The sequence below is a fragment of the Epinephelus fuscoguttatus genome, linkage group LG5, assembly GCF_011397635.1.
Source record: "Epinephelus fuscoguttatus linkage group LG5, E.fuscoguttatus.final_Chr_v1".
NCBI classification, from domain to species: domain Eukaryota; kingdom Metazoa; phylum Chordata; class Actinopteri; order Perciformes; family Serranidae; genus Epinephelus; species Epinephelus fuscoguttatus.
The window spans coordinates 36,351,061-36,373,524 of NC_064756.1; the positions used below are offsets into that span (position 1 = coordinate 36,351,061).

The 22,464-nt window shown below is 39.4% G+C and overlaps 1 protein-coding gene across 4 annotated transcripts in view; it reads right to left on the bottom strand.

Moving 5' to 3' along the window:
* LOC125888896 (spectrin beta chain, non-erythrocytic 4-like) overlaps positions 1–22,464 on the bottom strand; it is a 120,478-nt gene that overhangs the window by 14,811 nt on the left and 83,203 nt on the right. For all 4 annotated transcript variants that reach the window (XM_049576531.1, XM_049576532.1, XM_049576535.1 and 1 more), the window contains 8 exons: positions 10,845–11,108; positions 6,569–6,793; positions 5,464–5,553; positions 4,839–5,117; positions 4,192–4,322; positions 2,912–3,116; positions 2,383–2,628; positions 496–630 (listed from right to left, as the gene is read on the bottom strand). In XM_049576531.1, the coding sequence (XP_049432488.1) occupies positions 496–630; positions 2,383–2,628; positions 2,912–3,116; positions 4,192–4,322; positions 4,839–5,117; positions 5,464–5,553; positions 6,569–6,793; positions 10,845–11,108 (1,575 nt within the window). The remainder of the gene's footprint in view (positions 1–495; positions 631–2,382; positions 2,629–2,911; positions 3,117–4,191; positions 4,323–4,838; positions 5,118–5,463; positions 5,554–6,568; positions 6,794–10,844; positions 11,109–22,464) is intronic.

The following is a 22,464-nucleotide window of genomic DNA, read 5'->3' on the forward strand; positions in this document are numbered from 1 at the left end:
AAATTAAATGCAGAGTAAGAAGGTAGTTTTGCCATAAAGATTTAGACTCAGATTCAGAAATACCCAAAGATTTAGATCAATCTATATTCAATTCAACTTTTTAAATTTTCTGTAATTTACAGTTTTAAAATAATGATACATTAATCGCATCAAAGTTCCAAGCATACCTTAAACAATGAAACGTCAGTGAAGTAGAGTATCAGTAAATAATGGGACAGGTATTAAACAATAACAGTAATCACTACTTTACTGATTCTAACTGATCGGCTCCACTTCATGTCTGTAAGAATGTGAGGCATGGCGTTCTAAACAATGTGTGTGTGTTAGACGACCATCCACTGGGTAATTACATGTGAAATATAGTCCTGTGGACTTTTACAGAGTGATTATCACTGGGGGAAGTCTTTGTGACTCTTCCTTACGTGACTCTTGAGGTCAGTGAATGCTGAAGCTGTTTATTTCATATGCTGTCTGTTCATGTGCATGTTGCTGTACCTGCGTGACCAGCAGCTGTATGTCCTGTTCGAAGCTGTGCAGTAGTCTCTGCAGGGTGCTGGTGTTGGCAGTGCTGCCCTGCCGAGCCCGAACTTCCGGCAGCCTTCTGTGTTTGTCGTCAATCTGGGACAAAACCTGGAGACAAAAAAGTGTGAGATTTGTGTAGAAAAAGGAGAACTGAGAACACATAGATGTTGAGTCCGTAAAACAAAACCATAAAGTTGAACACCAGAACACATCTTTTGATATTTTGTCTTTATAATATTTGTCATCTAAAGTATCATGACATACTGCATTTAATCATCAGCATTAAAATGGACAAAAATAAATAATACTAAATTCTGCTTATATCAAAAACAAAAAACACCTTCTTTTTGAAGGATAATCAGCATCTCATTAACATTCCCCTACTTTTTTCAGATTTTCAAGCAGCTCTTACCATGGTGAGGGCCTTGGTTATAATAGAAGGTCCAAACAGTATAAGTGGACTGACAGTGGATTTTTAAAGGGAAAGTAACCCCCCCACCCCACCACCCCAGTGTAAAAAATGACTTAATTAGAAATTAGGCAACTCGGCCAAACCAACCCCTCAGCATATGTGGCTCCAGTTAAGAGAGTGGAGAACGTTGAGTTCCTTGGGGTGCAGACCTTGGACAAACTCACCAGTTGATGAACACCACTACAACTGTGAAACACCCACTGCTGAATGCACCTTTCTTTAGAAACTGAAACAAGCAACACTCCCCAGTAACATTCTAACAATATTCTGCAGAGGCACAGTTGAGAATGCGCTCACATACTGCATCACCACTTTGTACTCCTGCTGCAATAACAGCTACATTGAAGCCCTGCAAATGATAGTCACGGGAGCTGAGAAGATCATTGGCTTTTCTCTAACCTCTTTTCAGGCCCTCCACCAGAGCTGATGCCTTCACCAGGCGCTCAGCATTGTCAGACACCCCTCACACCCTCTTAACGAATTCTTCGTTCCTTTGCCATCTGGCAGAAGGTACCAAATCATCAGAGCAAGGACCACAAGTCTGTTAACAGCTTCCTCCCACAGGCCATCAGGCTGCTCAGTAGCCGACCCATCTTACCCTGATGAGCTGCAGCTTAATTTATATGAGACTCTCGATTTGACTCTTACCCTGAAAGCTGAAGACTCAAATCATCTGTTGAAGACCCCTCAGTTGACTGAAATTCCTTCAATGCGAGCAGGCTTGTTTTTTTTTTTTTTTTTTTTGTAAGTCAGTATGCAGTGTACTTTTGGGCATGTTTCACTCCCCAGATTAAGCTGCAGAGTGAGCACTTGTCATTTCATGCTGCTTTGCTCTCCTGTACAGGTAGCTGTGGACCCACACACAGGGTGAGTCTGAGTGAGACAGAGGCAGTGGCCCGAAGGCAAAGAGGCCTTGCTCGGTCAGGCTCTGTTATTCTCCTCTGCCTCCTGCTTAGAAGTGGTGAATGTAAAGCTCACAGCAACTTAATACCATACAGTCTCTTGCTTTTGTTTAATATCTAGTGTCGGCAAAAAATATTGTTTCACATTATTTTTCATGAACATCACTGCCACCCAACCTTGCTGCTGAAGCCTGTTCAAACTCTCAAACTCTTCATGGATAAAAGGAACAATAAGTCAAGTATACATATTGAAGTCAGTCTAAATAAATCTGCTCATTTGTTTGAATAAAAAAGTTCAGGAATAAATCTACAAAAAAACAGAAAATAATGGGCCTTATGTATTGTACTATATATTGTTTCTGATGTGTTGCATTAAATTTCCTCTTGAAGATCAATATTGGTATCTTTGCACCATGCAATATTGCATTATACTGTATTAAATACCATGTCATATCTATGTTTTTTCTTGTCCCTTAGGTACCTCACCTCTCTGCAGTCAGAGAAGAACTTGTGCAGCTGGTGTGAGGCGGCAAGCATCTGCGCCCGGGTCTCCATGAGCTCCAGCAGGTCAGCCCAGGCCTCGTTCACCCCATCCTTCCATTCAGCGATGGTGGCGGCCTCTGAGTGGCCATAGTCGATAAGCTCATCCACCATCTGATTGACGGCTGTCACACGCTCCTGCCCCACACTGCCCGTCTCTGACGCAAACTCTGTAAACTTCTCCTGCAAGACCTGGAGATGTGGCAGGGGTGGAGGTAAGGAGGGAAAAGACGTATTATAATGCTTTTCGGTAAGTTGCTTATTCACAGAGCACATATGAGCAGATCCATTACTGTAGCTGCTGTAAAAGAATAAAAGTAATTGTCTAAATCTGGTACAATTAACAGATGCAATTTTATGTTAACAAACTATCGAACACGACCGGTGTTGATCTTTTGATTTCAACATGTGACTTCTAAAAAAAAATTCTTGAATTTATTATTCATCCACAGACACCGCCTGTCGACACACTTACAGTGACATGCTCAAAGTCTTGACCCAATTCAGGTGAGCTGGCGACCACCTCCCTCTGAGCAATCCATTGCTCCAGCTCGTCCACCTCCCTGTTGAGCTGGTAGAGCCAGTACTGCTGCTCCAGGCGGCTCTTCCTCTCCTCCACCAGGTCCTTCAGAGACACGTACAGACGATCGATCTGCGACTGACGCTTGCTGATCTGCTCACTGCGGAAGAAAGAAGATTGTGTGTCAGGGCAAGTATGAAAAAAATCTGTGACACTCTTAAAATTATGACATACAGTCTACACTCAGTGGCCACCTTTCCTATACTCCATATACTACAGCCAAACCAAAGACAGTGCAAGACACGGGCTGAGGGGAAAACCGGGGGAGGGGTCACCATTAACTAGGGCTGTCCCCTGAAAGTCGGAGCTTCAAATCATCAGTCGGAGTCCCCTAAGTCGACTGAAGTTCTTCAATTAAAGCAGTATTTCTGGGGTGCTTTGGTCTCCAGATTTAGCAGCAGAGTGGGCACTCCTCACTTTTACACTGTGCTCCAGTGCAGGCAATGGTGGACCCAGACCCTGAGTGAGTCTGAGTAAGACCTTATGCTCTTCTGCCTTCTGCTTACGAGAAGTGAATTTACAGCTCATAGTAACTTAATACTTCACAGTCTCTATTCTCCGGCTTTTGTTTGATATCTAGTGTTTCCAATCTGTCGTTGGTATAGCGAACATGCATTAGCTCGGAGGGCTACCTTTAACGTCCCGCTGCATCCTGTTTGAACTCTCAAACTCTATATGGAAAAAGAAATAATTGCTGAATGTTTGTATTGAACTGCTAAATCTGATTTGACTGGCATCATTCGAAGTCGGGCACAACCCTACCTGTTACAAAAGGAACTTTACTGTATATGTTTGCGACACACACCAAAGCTGAAGTTGCACCTAAATCAAACAGGGTTTTTTTTTGTCTATCTTTCATTTTCAGAAGTTGAAACTGACAGAAATGTATCCAATAAATTACAAGAAAAAGTCAATGCAAAAAAGCAATGCTTGCAGTCCTGCAAGCAAATTTTTATACAGCACTTGAAATATTGTCTTTGTCAGGGTTAGTCAAAACACCATATAACCCTTGACCAATGCTTGTTTGTCTTTCATCCTTTTTCAATGCAGAGAATTGAGAGCATTCCTGCATTTTTTTTATTTTTTGGTATCAAGATCTCTGTTAGAGAGAGAGAGTGTGTGTGTGTGTGTGTGTGTGTGTGTGTGTGTGTGTGTGTGTGTGTTTACATGCTCACCAGTCTGGATGCCCCATCTCCAGCAGCTGTCGACATTGCTGTGACAGCAGGCCAATAGTCTCAGCATAGTCCTCGATGGTCTGTTCCAGGACCAAGTGTTTTTTAAGCAGCTGCAGTGTGCTTGGCTCGTCCTGTTGGGAGGAGAAAACGGCACACACAAGGAAGAGTTTCAATTTAAATCTAATACACATATTGCACAAATACTCAATGTTGCCTCTATGTGAATGAGACGATTGATAAAGCAATAGATACAATTCATGTGTCTACTGCTTGTTGAGAGAGGTTTGGCAGCATTTGCAGAGACGTTTGTGTTCAGGGTAGTTGTAGTGTTTTATAAAAAATTACGCTAAAAAGATTTAAATCTTAAATAATAATAATAATTAACAGCATAGTATTCATAATCATTATAATAATTAAATAGAAATAAAATAAATACATTAATAAATAAATACAGACTTGAATAAACAAATAAAAATACAAGTAAGAGTTTTACTCTTGTAATTACCAATAAAGAATAACAGAGAAAATGAATGCCAAAAATCTTATGTAGAAATAATTACATGATGATCATAGACTACACAGTGATTTTGAACATGATTTTTTTTATTTAAGCGCCCAGCAACTTTCAGGCAATTGCACACACACACCTTCCCCTTCTCCTCGTTCATCATGTGCAGCTCCTGCTCGCTCAGCCAGGCCTCCACTTCGGCTGTGTCGAAGTAGTACTGCTGGGCCTGGTACATGGCGTCCAGGACCAGCTGCCTCCTCTCAGTCTCGGCCCAAAGCAAAGCCCACAGCTGGGCCAGCTGGTCCTGGCCTGCCCTGACGCAGTCAGCCTCTGGGCTGCGTATGGAAGCAATGATCCCTGCCCTCTCCAGGACATCCTCAATCCTGTTCCTGTGTACCTGCAGCTCTCTCTGAAGTGTCTGAGGGGAGGTAGAGGGCAATAAAAGGAAAGAGGAGGTGACTGATTAAATCTTTTCTATGCTGTTAAAAAAAGAGCACTGATAATAAGATTCACTGTTGCTTTACAGCAGCAAAGTAAGTACAGTACAAAATAATGGAGGTGAGTAGGTATGGAGGAAGGTAAATTAGGACTTGGAGTGTGCACATCACGTTTATCCATCACATATAACCTGTCCATCTTTCTGTGGCCTGACCACATTGAGTTAAATCAGGGTGGTGACAGTGTATCAACAGAGGGAGCCAGGCTGCAGTTACATATTAAATCAAGGCTGCAGTGAGAATTATTAGCTATTATGATTTTCATACCTGGTTCTTCTTCATGAGCTGCTGGACTGCCTGCAGAGAGGAGCCGTGCTCCTGAGACATGGCCATCGGGAGGCGCTCCTGGACCCACAACTACAACCACAACAATATGACTTGAAAGTGCATTTCATTTATTGTATGCAGATCTTTGTATCTAATTAAGATGAAGAGATATCTAGGCAATTTGAAAAGAAAATCATTTTGAGAATACCAGGGTCAAACAGTAACACTGACTCAAAAAAAATGTAAGGCTTTCATTTTTCAACTGCATTTGTCTGCACACACACACACACACACACACACACACACACACACTAAAACAATTACAACTTATTGTGAAAATGTGAGAAACAACAATAAATCTGGCTGTAATTTGAGGAAAGCTAGTTTAATACGCATAATACTAATAATCTGTTTACATAGTTACATTATGGATACTTAGGGGAGCAGGGTGTAGGATTTAGTGGCCTCTAGCAGTGAGGACTGCAGATTGCAACCAGCTCAAACTTCCCCCATGTGCCAAGCGTGAAAACCAGATTTAAGTTCCTTAATTTTTCTTTGTTCAGAGGGTTTTTACCAGGTGCCGAGTTATCCACAGTGGGCTCTTTCTCTCCAAAACAAAAGACACCAGGTGATTCACACCAGTAAAAACACTAAATAAAGAAGATTAACAACAACAAAAAAATCAGTGTTTTTCCAAAGCTACTTGTTGCAGAGGGGGTGCTAACTATGGTGGCCAACATGGAAACGCAAATGGCCCTATCTAGAGCCATTGTTTAGTTTGTCCCCTCTAAGCCACTGTAGAAACATAGCGGTGCAACATGGTGGACTCCATGAATGAGGACCTGCTTCCTATGTTGAAATAAACGGCTCATTCTATGGTTACAAAATTAACAATTCTCATTTTCAGGTGATACACACTAAAGAAAACGTACATATTATATTATATTCCATTTCTGCCAAAAAAACAACCCAGCTAAAGCCGTCACACTGGACCTTTAACTGGGTTGGGAACAAAACGTTTGCCCCCACAATGTAAATCATAACATTTAGGATTGACTGTATGTTTAAAATGGTACATGTGTTAAGGAACGGACGTCAAACTCACAATCTCATCCTCAAGGTCTCGTCCGACTTGGTGAACTTCCTTAGATGCCAGCAGGATGCGCCGTCTCTCCTTCAGTGGCTCAATCAGACGCACCATCCTAGCCTCCACAACTGCTTGACGCCCAGCAACTGTCTCCTTGATCTGTGTCTGCTGTGGGATGGAGGCCACCTGTGCCTGGAGCTGCCCCACCTCCTTATACCACTCCTCCATCTGGCTCTCCATGGTCTGAGGGGGAGAAGGAGGACAGGAAGGAGGAGCAGGACAGCAGAGGAGAGGGGAAGTAGAGTGAAAGTTATCAAAACGGATGAAGGAAAAGAGGAGGTGTTCAGGAGAGAGGGATGTAGGTAGGTGAGAGGAAGAGAGAATAGATTGGGTGGAGGTAAAATAACATGTTGTCATGGGAGACAAGATAAAGATGTAATGAGTGGTATGTGAGGAATGTGACAGAAATGCAAAAATGAGTAGTTTGTTTTTTTGACTCTCAGCAGCGGTGAATTCTCATGTTTGATTGCATTTTAATTATCGTTCTCATTTCTGAGAGAGATTTCAAATACCTTCTAATTTAAAGTTAGAAACCAAAATAAACAAAAATGTTTAGTGTTTCAGGTTTTTCACTAACATTAAGGATATTATTACACAGTACCAGCTAACAAAGATTATGATTTTTATATAATGTGTATGCAAAATTATAAGGGAAAAACACTACAAAAAGTAATATCACAGTTTGTGGCAAATCCACAGAAACAGGGCAACACAATCAAAATAATAATTTATTTGTAATTGGTTGCTGGTCATGTCTGAAATTAAAGCATTTAAGGAAAAATGATCACAACAGAAATAATAATTGCAATCTCTATCGTATTCATATACTTCAATTGTATATATAATTCTTTATTAATTTTCTAAAATATATTTAAATATCTCTTGTGTTCAGTTCACTGGAATGTCATGATTTAATAAAAGATGGACATGAAAGCAAAGATGAGTCTGAAAGTAACCCAGAACAGTGAAAGAATAATTTATAAACATGAAGTGTAGTGAAGTTTACTGTACCCCTTGCCAGGATGGATGCTGGGAAGTGGAGTTTGGTTTGGAGTTAGGATGATGTGGTAAAGCAGTGCTAATGGCGGCCTGTTAAAGGAAGCTGTAAGCGGCATGCTGTGGGAGAGGAGAATGAGACATGTCTGGTGAAATGATGAAGTAATGAAAGGATGAATCTGTGCGTCAGCCCAGGTCACACCTGCTTGCTGTTTGCTGTGTAAACAATCTGATTCTTCCAAATCATCAGTGCTGGAGGGCAAGGGAAGAGTTTCATCCCAACATTACATATAACAATAAAAAATAAAAAATAAAAAAACCTCGGAAAACAAAAAAAGTTTTGTACCATGAAAATGAAACGCTGGGGGATATTAAATTATGGAATATTGAAGCTGGAGTATGCAGTTTTCTGGAAAAGTAAAAATACAAATCAAAACAAAAACAAACAAACAAAAAATAACAGCATTTAAAATTCATCCTCCTCCTGCAGCATGGGCACACGCACACACTTTCTATAAATTGTGTGGGTACCTCATGCGGTCGGATGTTAGCCACTGCTGATTTAGTTTGTGCTAACCACAGTAACACATGAACCACTTGCTCAGTGTTTAATTACTGCAGTAGATCTAAGGCAATTCAGTGCTCATGTGTAACATAAACTAAACACAGGACACACAGAGCAGAAACTGTATCCAGTCAATCACAAAACAACTACCTTATCAAAGAATGTCAACAATAATACAAATCCAAAATATGTTGAAATTTGTATTTAAAAATATACTAATCAAAAATTTCCAATCATTAGTATTTGTAAAATGATCTTGGGATGAAACACTTGAGAAACTTCAATGGGTTGGCGTGAATGCTGATGGCTTATAGAGTTTTAAAAAAAAAACCCCAACCTTACACGGATATTAAAAATGAATGTTGGCGTGAAAGCAAAGAGAGCCTGACTTTGCTGAAATGAGATGAAAAGCTGAACGGAAAACATTGCAGGCACACAGTGAGAAATGTTGTTGTTAGTCATTTCCAAACATGATGTTTTGCTCAAATATTAATGAGATGAGGCCATCACTGTGTGGCGGTAATAACGTGAGCGGTGAGTCACTGTGAGACAGTTCAGCATGTAGAGTAAAAAGCAGAGCTGCAGAGTCACATTCACAATTTAGGTCAGACTGTTTAGAAGAGCAGTCTATACTTATGATAAATATACAATATGGTTTTAGCTCAAAATGCTTACAAATATGATCACTACCTGTATACAATTTTGCTGTGGCTAAAACTAAAGAAGACCACAGATTCAGTTAAATCCCAGAATAATGCGTCAGTGATTCATAAATGAAAAAGAGACACTTGTTATCTCACTGGATGCTTGTCAGACTGATCAGAAAGGCCTACAACCAAGAAACAACACAGAGGAGACAGAGCAGCAGTGCCATCTAATTAACATGCACAATCCAAAAATAAATGCATGTTAAAGCCCCCATGAAATCTCAGTTCTCAGTTTTAACCCTGTGTCCCTGTGTTAATAGAATATTTATCTCTTGTTATAATGCCAAATGCATGCAAACAAAAAATCAGTATCAGAGTATTTATACATCAAAATCCCTATCATTTTGCTTTCTCTTTAAATGGTTTGAAATGTTTGATGACTCATCCTGTCCTCGGGGGCGTTTACAAAATCGAATGAGACTTTGGACAACTAGCGAGCCACACCGGTCATTTAAAACTGCACTTCACTGTTTTAGGGTTGTTGTAGTAGCTAGCTAACAGAGTGATATGGAGAGAGCTAGGAGAAACGTGTTTGGATATCAGTGGGCAAAACCTTTGTTTTCATTTCCAAAAAATGTGGCGGAGGTCTAAGTTATTCATCTCTCTTGATCTAACAGTAAAGGAGTTGTGAGTGGAGTCAGCAGTCTGCTAAGCAATGGAATCCGTTGAAGCTCCGTACAGTGTTAAACTCTAAACGCGTCCACTTTTGATCTAAATCTCTCTTGTAGCTGTACAAAGCTCAGATATTCCATTTCCATAAAAACTATGTCACAGTATAGAAGCTAAAGATGCATCCATTTCACAGGGACTTTAACTTTAAAAACTGAAAATAAATAAATAAATTAAAACATGCTCTTAAATTTCTTTCCAGTACATTTTAATAGTAATGTTTATCTTGGAGAAAATGTTTTTGTAATGAAATAATCTGTAGCCTAGACCTGACCAACTTATTAGATGAAGAAAGCTATATTTCTGATATTTCTTATTCTTGAGAATTGGGGCAAACCCTTATGTTTTTGGTTTTTGATTTTTACTCTTCAATTAGGCTGGGACAAAATATTTTAAAAGATCTTGACTATTAAACTTTGTAAATGGCCAGCGTCCAAGTGATTGAATTTGAAGTGAGTAGCCATTTTATTTTTCAAAGTTGCTGAGAGTTCTCTTAATGCTAATCAAAATAGTCTTTTTAAACTATAATTCTTATTTGGTTTTGATTTAAAAGGGCTACGGTGTTGACATGTTATGACCCGATAGCAATTTATTAAAAAAATACAAAGAAACAGGAGTCATATTCTATTCTATTGTCTATTTTATGTCTGATTAAATAGTGTTTTTGTAGAAATCTGACAAAGCTGATTATTTTTTTATATTTTAAAAATTATAGAAGTACATTTTTACACCAATGTTATTAGTGCGTACTATTAGTTTTAGATTTTGAAAGCTTTTAACACGTGAAGTTGTGAATTGTTGTATAGGACAAAGCTGTTTTCTGGCACAGGGCAACTTTGGAAGTTTAAAAAATGAAAGCAGATCACAGTATTTTATAAATAATATTTGTTCCATACATATAAATCCTTTAAATAATGTTTCACCTAATAAATGAAATTAATGTGTTGATAAGTCATAATTTTACGTTGTTTTTTTTTTTTTGTTTGTTTTGGTTGGGCATGCTCTGTCCCAGTTCTCAGGAATGGGTGTTTTACAAATATAGAACTTTTATTTTTGTTGGTTCTTATCAAATACTGGGTAGTTATGAGCTTCTAGATACTGATACTGACTTAAGTAAAAAAAAAACCAAAAAAACAAAAAACACACAACTAAAAAAGTCATATCATTATGTGGACCAACTGTTGCTACTGCTTATGCTTTTATAAAGATCCCAGTTTAAAAAATGGGAATAAGTAAGCTAGAGATTTGAGACACAGATTGGTTCAAACAACACTGTATGTTTTCGAACCCGACATACTTGTAGTTTTTTCAGCTGCTTGTTGACAGTGGTGAGGTCCTGTCCCTGGTCCACATAGGCCAGTTGACCCTCCAGCTGGCCCAGTCTCTGGTCCAGGCTCTCGTAGCTCTGCACCAGCAGGTCAGCCTTGTTGGCTTCAAAGAGCTGGCGGGCTTTGGCCTGGGTGGTGCTCTCCAGATCCTGCCAGCACTCCCTGATCTCCTCTAGCTTCTTCCGGACCACTGGGCTGAGCTCAGGCTTCTCCTGGATCAGCTGCTGGCCCTCCTGAATGGACGGGAAGAGAAAGGAAGACAGAGGGAGCGGTGAGAAAGAGGTCAGACTTTTAATGTTTTAATAAGGAGGGAAAAGGACAAACAGACCAAGTGAACAGCTCAACATGCAGAGTAGAGTCAAAAGCATTTATATAACATTCGAGGTAAATACTAACAACAAACAACTTAAGCTACCACATGCTATGCCATAACCTGTTATGATAATAAGGTCACTAGGAAGAGTAACTATCACCTTAATCAGTGAGTCAGTGGCTCTACACAGCACCTGGGGAGCATTAACATGAACTCATAATCTTTAAGCATATATCAGTTTCATGCTAATCACTTTTTCCTCATCACTATGCAAATATATGCCAAAAGATACTCCAAAAATCTGATTAGATCATCTGCTCTGATACTATGAGCTCATGAGATTCAGGCGAGACAAATGAAGTCTCTACTATCATTTTTCATCGGCTGTAGTGTCCACGAAAATGAAGAGGTGAATTAACTGTGTATTTCAACATGCAGTAACATTGCAAAAAGGTATGCAAAAGCACGCACATCCAGACAAATATAAGGTGCTGGACAGGAGATCATATAAAAGATGAAAAAACAGAGTGCGCACACTAGACGACCGCCCAATAATATTTAACTGAATTACAACCAAGGTGACGTTTTCAGCTTTGCATGCTTCAGTCTGATAAAAAGCGCAAAGCTCGAAACGTCACCTCAGTCGGAACTTAATAACTATATTATTTACCGTCTGTTGCAAATACAGGAATCAAAGGTATACTGTTTTTTGGGGCTGCAGCTTATTATCAGTTCCATCATCAATTAATATAGTGATGATTTTTCTTTTTACAATATGTTGCATTAATAAAATAACAATCATCACACTTTCTGATCAACAAACAGAAAACCCAAACCCATTTTTTGATGATAATGACGTAATCAGATCAAGTCTTTCCATTTAAGAAGCTGTAACTACGTAATTATTGTAAAAATGATTTTCAATATGAACTAATAAGCTCACCTCACGACACTGGAACTGAGGCACTGAAATGTAGAGCTGCGACAATAAGCTGATTAATTCATTCGAAAATCAATTGGCATTTATTTTATTATTATTTTTTTTTTCTGAGAAAAGACAGCCAAAAAGAAATCGTTTCAGCTTCTAATTCTTATATAGAAGTAATCTGGATATTTTGGGGTTTGGGACTCTTTATCATACAAAATGAGACATTTGAAAACACCATCTCAGGCTCTGGGAAGCTGTGATAGTTATTTTTGCCAATTTGCTGACATTTTGTGGACAAAACAATAAATCAGTAAATAAGAAATAATTATTAGTTGCAGCCCAAGTCAAATGTAACATCGAAATAGAATCATAATAGAATCTTTTTTCTGTTTCATCACATCCACAAATATTCAATTGATCTTTAGTTGAGATAGTTATGTGTTGACTGTCTGGAACTGGGTTAGTGTGTGTGTGTGTGTGTGTGTGTGTGTGTGTGTGAAGAGATTAAACCTTGTATTAAAATGCCTCATAAATTACCTTGCACTCCCCTCCCCCCCTTCTCTCTCTTCTTTTCTTTTTCATTTTTCTGCCCCCTTTTGTACCTTATGCACACACACACACACACACACACACACACACACACACACACACACACACACACACACACACACACAATTCCTTATGTACACCTGCTCCCTTCCATTTTTTCTTCATTTTGCCTCCCCCACAATGAAATCCTTAACCCATCCTATTATAATTCGTCTTTTGCAGCCTGTGTGTTTGTATGTGTTTGTGTGTGTGTGTGTGTGTGTGTGTGTGTGTGTGTGTGTTAGAGAGAGTGATAGAGAGATGCAGAAAAAAAAGAACCAGAAGGAACGAGACAAAGAAAAAATACATGATTAAAACAAACAACCAAAGAAGGACAAAAAATGTGACTTATTCACCTCTGTGTCTGACTGCCAGAACCAGTGTTGGGCAAGATCACTTCAAACACAAATGTGTTTGATACCGACGTACATTGTAGCGTCACATACAAAGCTATTATTATTTCAGTGTCTATACTCATTCCCCCTAAAAGACAGTAGATTAATGTGACAATGTGGCTGCTACTTCCTATAAATGTGAAAACAAGGGAACATAAGGAACTTTGCTATTAGTACAATTAATAATGTTTCAAATTTTTAAATACTTTCTTGTGGTGTGCAAATACAAATAAAACTGACAAGATAGAGAATAAAAGTAAATAAAAAACCAACAGAAGGACGGCGTGCTGCTAGCATGACTAATAATGGCTTTACTAGCCATGCTGCTAGGAATAAAATATTGCCAATGTAAAAAAATTTGTAATTTACTAGTCATCAAAACCATGTGTACTCTTAAGTATTAGCGACTAACATTTCAAGTATCAATTAATCTTTTGGTTCATTTAACAGAACTTGAAATTATATGAGATTTTGAAACTTCAAGAACAAATAATAATGCCATTCTGACAAAGGCTAAATTTTCCATCAATTGGTGCTTGGCGGGCAGTAATTTCACCTCTCACAGAGACGGTAAAATAACATTGAGCAGTGACTCATCATTCACAGAGGACATCATCCTGCCTGATTCACTCAGGTTAGGATAAAATCTACAGACACACAGAGCTGCTTGGTGACTAGAAACACTGATGTGATAAAAGAGGGTTCTGGTCTAAACCCCTAGACTGGCTGTGTAAGGATGGTTGAGGATATGTCTGGTTACATCAAAGAGGCTCTATAGTGTGAATGTGAGTATTATAAAATCATGCTTAGTCATATAACAAAGAAAAGCAAAATCAAAAACACTGCAGGTTGGAAGGCTTTCCTAAAAAGCATTTTTCGAGGAGACAGCATATATAACTGCATAAATTGAAAGAGTGATTAAATCCGATGTAACAAAACGTTTTTTTTTTATTTCACAAATGTATGAGTTTATGAAAATATATCTAAACTAGTCTATATCCACTGGTAGCTTTGTCACCTTCTACCTATGCCAATCCTCAATGCCTATGTGCAGTTTCACATAGATTGACCACGTTAGTGAGTAGAAAAACATGGGACAGACAGAATGTCTGACTGACAGAATGACACACTGACAGTTTCTGGGATTATTTAGAGCATACCATACCATGACTTAGTCATACCAAAAATTAGAAAAAAACCCCCAAAACATTCAGCCACAGGAGGAGCCACAGTGATCGGTTGCATTTTAGCCATTTTTAAGCATTTTTCTGTTGTTATAGCGCCACCCAGTTGCCAATTAGAGTTAAATTTCTCCAGTCACCTTGAGGCGTCCTGTTCTACATATCTACCAAGTTTAGTAAAAATCAATACGGCAGTTAGGCCTAGATAAGAAATTAGCTCTCTAGTAATCTCTCAAGACAGATTTTGCAATTTACATTGTAAAATCTGTTGGCAGCCCTGTGTGAAAGACAACTACGGGGTTTGAGGTTGAACGATGCTGCACTTTAGGCAATCACAATGGAGGGGGCGGGGCTGAGACGTGTAGGTGTCACCAGGAAATGTGTACCTACAGAAACAGCAAGCTCCGTGTCCATGGCGACTGCTCCACTCAAAACGCCGTCTCATCAATGTGAAAAACATGGACAACAGCAGAAGGTGTGCATCCACCAGCACACCCTCCACTCCTCACGACAGAAAATAAAGGGTATTAGCGGCAACGTTTCTACCACTGTTTGGTTCGAGTTGCAGGTAGGAGTGTAACACTGGGGGCACCGCCGGAAGTGAAGGGGGTGAGTGATAACCGAGGCCCCTGCACTTCCGTTAGTCGAAAAACTCCGGGCAGTGCCTCCAGAGGTAAAGGAAGAAATTTTTATTTATTTATTGTTTTTACTGATGGATTTCCAGATTGGCTCTCTAGTGCCCCCATTTTGTTTGATGGCGTCAATAATGGAGGAGTCCCCTCAGCTTATGTGTGGTCATATGCCTACAAAGTTGCGTGGTGATGGGTGAAACCCTTTATGTGATGAGCCACGCCCTCCGCAATATTCATTGCCTTATAGAAGCTCAGTTTTAGTAAGTTTTCCAACTTTTGCCAAGAGGGAACTTTAGATATTGGTCCCTAGATTATGTTCACCGAGTTTCATGCAGATTGGTCAAACTTCCCAGGAAGAGATCGATTTTAAGTGTTTTTCAAAAAATTCAAAATGGTGGAAAATCTTTATAGCCGGAAGTTATGGGTTCTGTGGCAAATTTGTTCCTCGCGAGGAGAGGTATCTCTGTGCCCGTTCAATCGGTTGCTATAGCACCAATTGATGTAATATTGCTTCATTCACATCCTCCCATGTGCCAAATTTCACATGGATTGACCAAGTCAGTGAGGAGAAAAACGTGGAACAGACACACAGACGCACACAAAGACAGAGTTTTCGTCATTATATAGCAAGATCCTTACCAATATTTTGCAATGCTTTGCAATTTTGTTATTTTCTAAATACTGTTTGTCAAACACCATAAAATAATACACTTTTCTAGTGATCTCATACTGTGTAACCGCTATGTGGAAAACATCATATATGGGATACAGTCACACATTTTATAATATATAACATGCAAAGTTGCAATAACTGCTATAATTTCTCATATTTTTTGAATTTAATATATAACTAAATATATGGTTAATTTCCAGAAATTATTTATTATTTATGGAAAATATATTTGTACATATAAACTGGGCGGCACGGTGGTGTGGTGGTTAGCACTCCCGCCTCACAGCAAGAGGGTTGCCGGTTCGATCCCGGGTGTGGGAGCCCTTCTGTGTGGAGTTTGCATGTTCTCCCCATGTCAGTGTGGGTTCTCTCCGGGCACTCCGGCTTCCTCCCACAGTCCAAAGACATGCAGACTGGGGACTAGGTTAATTGGTAACTCTAAATTGTCTGTAGGTGTGAATGTGAGTGTGAATGGTTGTTTGTCTCTATGTGTCAGCCCTGCGATAGTCTGGCGACCTGTCCTGGGTGTACCCTGCCTCTCGCCTGATGTCAGCTGGGATAGGCTCTAGCCCCCCCGCGACCCTCAAGAGGATGAAGATATTTATACATATAAACTATATTTCCTAGCTTAAATACAGGTTACAATAAAAAAATCACCACTCATGGATGAATGCCTCTGTGAACCAGTTAAGTTGTATTTATATCTTACATCTTACATCATTTATATCTTACATATCTGTTAAAACAAGAATGCTTCACACAAAGTAATTCTGTATCTGACCAAATGTGTCCCATTCTGTTCCTGAGATACGATGTTGAGTAATGGCAAAAAAAATGTTTTTGCAGAACATTATGACGTTACAGTGAAGTTGACCTTTGGCCTTTTGGATATGAAATGTCATCACTTCATCATTTTATTTTATTAGATATTTATTAGGCAGCAGTAGCTCAGTCCATGGAGACTTGGGTTGGAAACTGGAGGGTTGCCAGTTCAATTCCCCATCCGGACCAAATAAGGAGCGTGGACAGGTGGCTGGAGAGGGGCCAGTTCACCCCCTGGGCACTGCCGAGGTGCCCTTGAGCAAGGCACTGAACACCCCCAACCGCTCGGGGCACCTGTCCATGGCAGCCCCCTCACTCTGACATCTCTTCACTTTGTGCATGTACAGTATAGGTCCTGTTTGTGCATGTGTGTGTATTCAGACCTGTGTGTTAATGACATCGGAGTGAAAAAAATTAATTTCCCCTCAGGGGGATTAATAAAGTATATAAAACTTAAAAAAAAAAAAAAAAAATCACAAAATGTGTGTGAAATTTAGTCATAATTAGCATATGAATTCTTGATCTATGACTAAAAATATGTTTGTGAGGTCACAGTGACCTTGACCTTCTTGACCTTTGACCACCAACTTCTATTAGTTCAGTAGTTCACAGTGGCCTTGACCTTTGACCACCTATACCTAATCAGTTCATTGTTGAGTTCAAGTGGACATTTGTGCCAACTGCGAAAAAACTCCTTCAAGGTATTCTTGAGATATCGTGTTCATAAGAATATGGACAAACAGACTACCCCAAAACATAATGCCTCTGTAGCCATAGCGATGGCTATCGCTAGTGCAGAGGCATAAAAATAAAAACACTTAAACTTGTGAACCAGCTAAGTATGAGTGAAGAAGAAAAAAAATTATTACTTTCCTTAAAAAACTACAGTAAACATCTGCTATGGTGCTACAGTGAACTCCTAGTTGTTTCAGCAAAGCAAACTGGAGATAACTGGGGTTATAATGGGCATGTCTCAGGTGTGTAAGTGTGTACATTAACACACACAGACAATAGAGCTGTACAGGGGGCCACACTACACTCCTCATTGTCCTGTAATTTCCAGTGTAAGCACGTTACGTCATCTTTCATTCTGGCGTAGCGTTTCCCTGGCTGCTGATGCATGCCATCCTCTGCAGTGAGTGGGAGGGCTGCGTGGGCTCAAGCAGCTTCACCCACAGGCTCAAAGCCGCTACTCACTCTCACACATACTCAGTCTGCAGTTCAAAGAGGATCATGATATTCCACTGCTCAAACACTATCTGCAGAGATCCCACAGCAACCTGCTCTGAAACAATCTAAAGGAAAATCCACGTCTAACACATCACTTCTGTAGTTTCTTTTTAAAGTTTAACAGTTGCATAATGTTCTCTATTGTCATAAGAGTTATCTTGGCTTGAGCTTGGAGATATATATATATATATATTTTTTTTTTTTTAATTTCTTTTTCTTTTTCTTGAAATAACAAACTTCTTTCATCTTTTTGGCCCTGTTGCTGTCTTAAAGGAATTTGTCTATCCAGTTAAGAGAGTATTCTTAAGTGTTTGCTGCTTTGGTATAGCCTTGTTACCTCATTGAACTGGATTCCACCAAGTGTTTATCTTTGCTCTATGTGCATCTTTTGGGGAAATTTGTCTACATTTATAAATAAGGCCACTCTTATTGTCTTTTGTTGCACTTGCAGTGGCATGGTGAAACACCATGTGCCATAGATGACAACAAAATGCAAAAGACTCTCACACTGAGCTTGAAATAAAACAAATTCTCATAACTTCTGTAAATAACAGTTGGACGCAGTTTCTTTTTTTTTTTTTTTATAATTTTTTATTTAGAAAGAGCACTTTCAAATGGCAATGTCATAATCAGGTAAAATAATCAGCATAAAACATATGTATACAATGACATTATCAAATAAGTAGTCACAGATCATCTGAGTATATCTCCATATAGCTCTTTCAGATGTTTTTGAGCCTTTATGTAAACATTAAGTGTGAATTATTTACAAGAACACGGGGGGCCTTCACATTGGAGAGGTATAGAAACAGAATATCAGTACATCCATATAACAAAGTTGGACGCAGTTTCATACTGCATTTTATTGTTGTTCATGACGTGGTGTTTTATCGCAGGTGGGGCTCAGCCCATGCTTATACACACAAAGGGGCTCTACAGGGTGGAGGTGAAGCAGACAGCTACACAACTCAATGCTCTGCTGTGCATGAAAGCGTTGCAGTACCCATTAAAATGCTGCAATATCTATACTTCCTATGTGCAATAATGGGAATTCAGCTTTTCATCGTGCTATTTTACCCTTTATTTATTATGTCTTTCTTTTTTTTTCTTTCTGATGCTTCTTGTTTTGCACTTTTGTCCTTGCTGCTGTAACAGCAAATATCCCTGCTTGTCTTGTCTTATCTTAATAAAAAGGAATAAGAGCAAAATCAAGCAAATGAAAACACCCAAAGTGATGAAAGACAAGTAGTGAGAACACCTGACAGAACACTGATGCTAACAATAACAGATGGGCTCTCCTCATCCTGCTGTCTGCTCTGTATATTACAGCGGACATCTGCTCCTGAGCGTCACTGCTGACGCTATGCTAGTCATTCTGTCTGTCATGCTCAGGTCACTGCAGCTATTGTGTCAATATTTACTTCACATGGAAAAAAACCTGCTCATCAGACCAAACAGCAAAAACCCTTGGGATATTCCAGATTATAGCATTCGCCTTTTAAACAAATAATTGCTGACATTTTTAACTATATTCTGTTTGTAATGTAGTACCCAGAGGAACATAGCTCATTCCTCAGGGAAATCCTCTGGTAAACAGGAAGTGATGCATGCAGAATTCCAAAATTCCAGCCATATGCACAACTACTGGACATACGTTTAAAGTAGCCACATATAGCCTACACTTCAACACTTCAAACTTGAAGAAAGAAGAAGGGGTCTACTGAACAGAGTGATTATTTAGAGGCATCCTGCTCGCCATTGTGGAGTAAAATGTATCTCCAGTCTGATCTACGAGGAGAACCAGGGTGTGAAGATCTTCCTGGAGAACGTGATCCATGATGCCGTCCAGCTGATTTTCTCAGCAACATGTCTATAGGTCACATAATATTAGGCTATTTAATATTTATTTGACATATTTCCCATTGGACATTTTGGTTGTTGATATTTTCATTTGCCAGACAATGACACCTGGGGCCTGTATCACGAAGCGAGATCAACCTTTCCTGGGTTACCCAGACCTATCCTGGGTTGACTACCCATAACAATGGCAATCAGAATAATCGGTATCACAACGCTGGATATCAACGCAGTAACTCAACCCAGGGTTGCTTTATCAAGAGCCGTGAACGCGCACGCAGCGGACCAATCACAATCATGAGAGAAGCGCAGCGTCACTGAGCGTCCTCACAGAGCGCCGTATGTGAGGGAAAAAAGTATTTCTCTTGAGGATCAGAGATTAATTCTACTAAAATATGAGGAGGAGAAAAGCAACATTAGAGAAAAGGCCAACACCGTGGCAGCTGCTGGAGGAGGAAACATGCGTGGCAACGCATAACGGGATGAATAATGTTTAGTTTTAGTTTAGATTAGTTTATTTGCACATAATGTTAAAAACAGACAGTATAAAATTTACAAGATTAAAAAAAGAAAAGTGCCGGAGAGGTTAGAAGCCACTAAAAGCTTATCAAAGAAATTCCCCTGTCAAAACATCAATGAAATCACATAATAGAGAAGAAAAAAAAAACGGGTGAGGAAAGAAGAAATAGAGGAGGAGAGAGGGAAAAATCAAGACAAAACAAGGTAGTAAATAAAATGATGTGCAGGTTAAATTACTCATCACTGGTTCAAGTAGCTACAGTACCTGTACCTGTACATCTGACACTGATCACACCCTTGAATCCCATGAAATCAATGCTGCGCAGATGAATTGTGTGTATTATCGTCTAACATCATTGCGTCTGATAAATTGGTCTTCTTTGTCATAACGTTATATATGCTACAATAAAGCTTGAAGCTGACGCCACAATTAAATCATATCAACACCAAACTGATAGTCTGAATAAAATCATCCTGATATTGAGCTGTGTTAGAAATTAACAGCTGGGCAAAAATATACCAAGTCTCCCTCTTTAAAAAACAAAAAGGAAAATCCCTCAAACACCATGAAGTGTAGACATGATAGGCTACTTTCCACATTTCCAGCAGCAAAGCTGTCAGTTAGGCCCATTATCTTTAACAGGGATCATTTCCTCCAACAAAACAAAAGGTTGGCACTAATTAATGGTGCTATTAAGTGTCCGCAAATGATCAGTTTCTTTCTTATGAAGGGGTGGGATGAAATTTCGACTTCTTTCCACTCCTTTTTGAACAATCTTTTCATTGTCTGTTGTTGCTGCTTTCTTTTATTTTTTAATGTTCAAAATAAACTTTCAAATCAAAATCAATCAAATGAATTAAACTTCCCGTCATGACTGGGCTGCATTTCTGTCAGCGGAGTCATTTTTTTCCGAACAGCTGATTGGCCAGTGGGTGGTGCTTTTTATAGGATCAGATTCAACCCTGAACTTACCCTGCTCCGGAGAAGGATAGACGTTCAGAGTAAGTTACCATGGTGATCTACCCCGATAAGAACTGAACCGGCTTTGTGAGACCGAAAACCCAGGGTTACCCCTGAAGTTACCTCGCTAAGACATTAATCCTGCTTCGTGATACAGGCCCCTGCTGCCACTGGCTAATGCAAACCTTGGATGCATGCAATAGCAGCAGCAATGGCTATCTATAATTTATACTAAGTCAAAGCAGACTTTCAGTATGCAGGGTGTTTTCTAAAAATTATACATAAAGCAAACAGAATGCACACAACATACAGGCATTTGTTTGAATAGTGTGCATCTGAACAGCTCTTAACATAAACATTCTCTTAAAATGCAAGTCAGAAGAGAAAGGTCATAGTTTTTTGGCCTACGTAAGTTTAGAGATTTATCAAAGTATATTTTTTACCAAATGCATATAAACTGAGATAATACAAACATGTTTCCCAATTCAGCTCTATAACAATGATCTTTTTTCTATTCATCACTGTTAGAGATACAAAACAGGTATCATACAAGCAGCCTGCACTGGCTTGCAAAGTAGAGGTTGGAAAGATAAGCACTTTACATACATACACACAGTCACACAAATACAGCTAGAAATGACATATTTTCCAGGTGCCCAGGTAGAGCTGGGAGATGAGCACTGTGGACACCCATCTACCTAAAATGTGCCCTACTCTCCTTCTCTGTGCTGCTGTAAAAGCACCACTTTGACTGGAGGAAGAAAAGGACTGAACTTTTCGTTTTTTACTTTTGTTTTTCTCAACCCCCTGAGTGTGTCTTTTGTACAGAGTTTCAGAAAGCTCAGAGTGCTCCAGGATTTGGGAGGAATAGGACAAAACACTTTGTTGGGATTAATTTCATTTCACTGCACTTTCCTATCTGATATGAACTTAACATGAGAAAACGACAAGGTAAAGACACTGGCTCTCATTAATCAAACTAATGTACACACAAGCGCAGATCCGAGCACAGAAATCATCTTACAATAGTTCTCTTGTGATTCATGAAAAAAAAAAAAAAATCAGATAATTCAGATATTAGCACCAGTGCTATTCAGGCTTCAGTCACAATGGGGCTAGTCCCATAGAGCTAGGCAACTGAGAGCTGTGATAGAGAGCACACGGTGATGTAGGCCTTTACAAAATATAGTATATAAAATATAATCTCAATAATCAATATCTGACTGCAAATACTTAGATCATATTCTGACTGGCATCCAGTAACAACTCCCAAATTTATTATGCTGCGCTGTAAGTCTAAGCTGACACAAACTTGCAAAAACAAGCTGAGACCTGACCTGATGTTTGATCATAGCCTCCGCTCACGCCCACATAAATAAATGCCGAGGTCTGCGTGGAAATAACTGTGTGCCCAGTCTTCCATTGTATGATCGTTTTCATAAATGAGGGCTACTGTGTGCTGGTTAAGTCATACACACAAAGTTTAAACA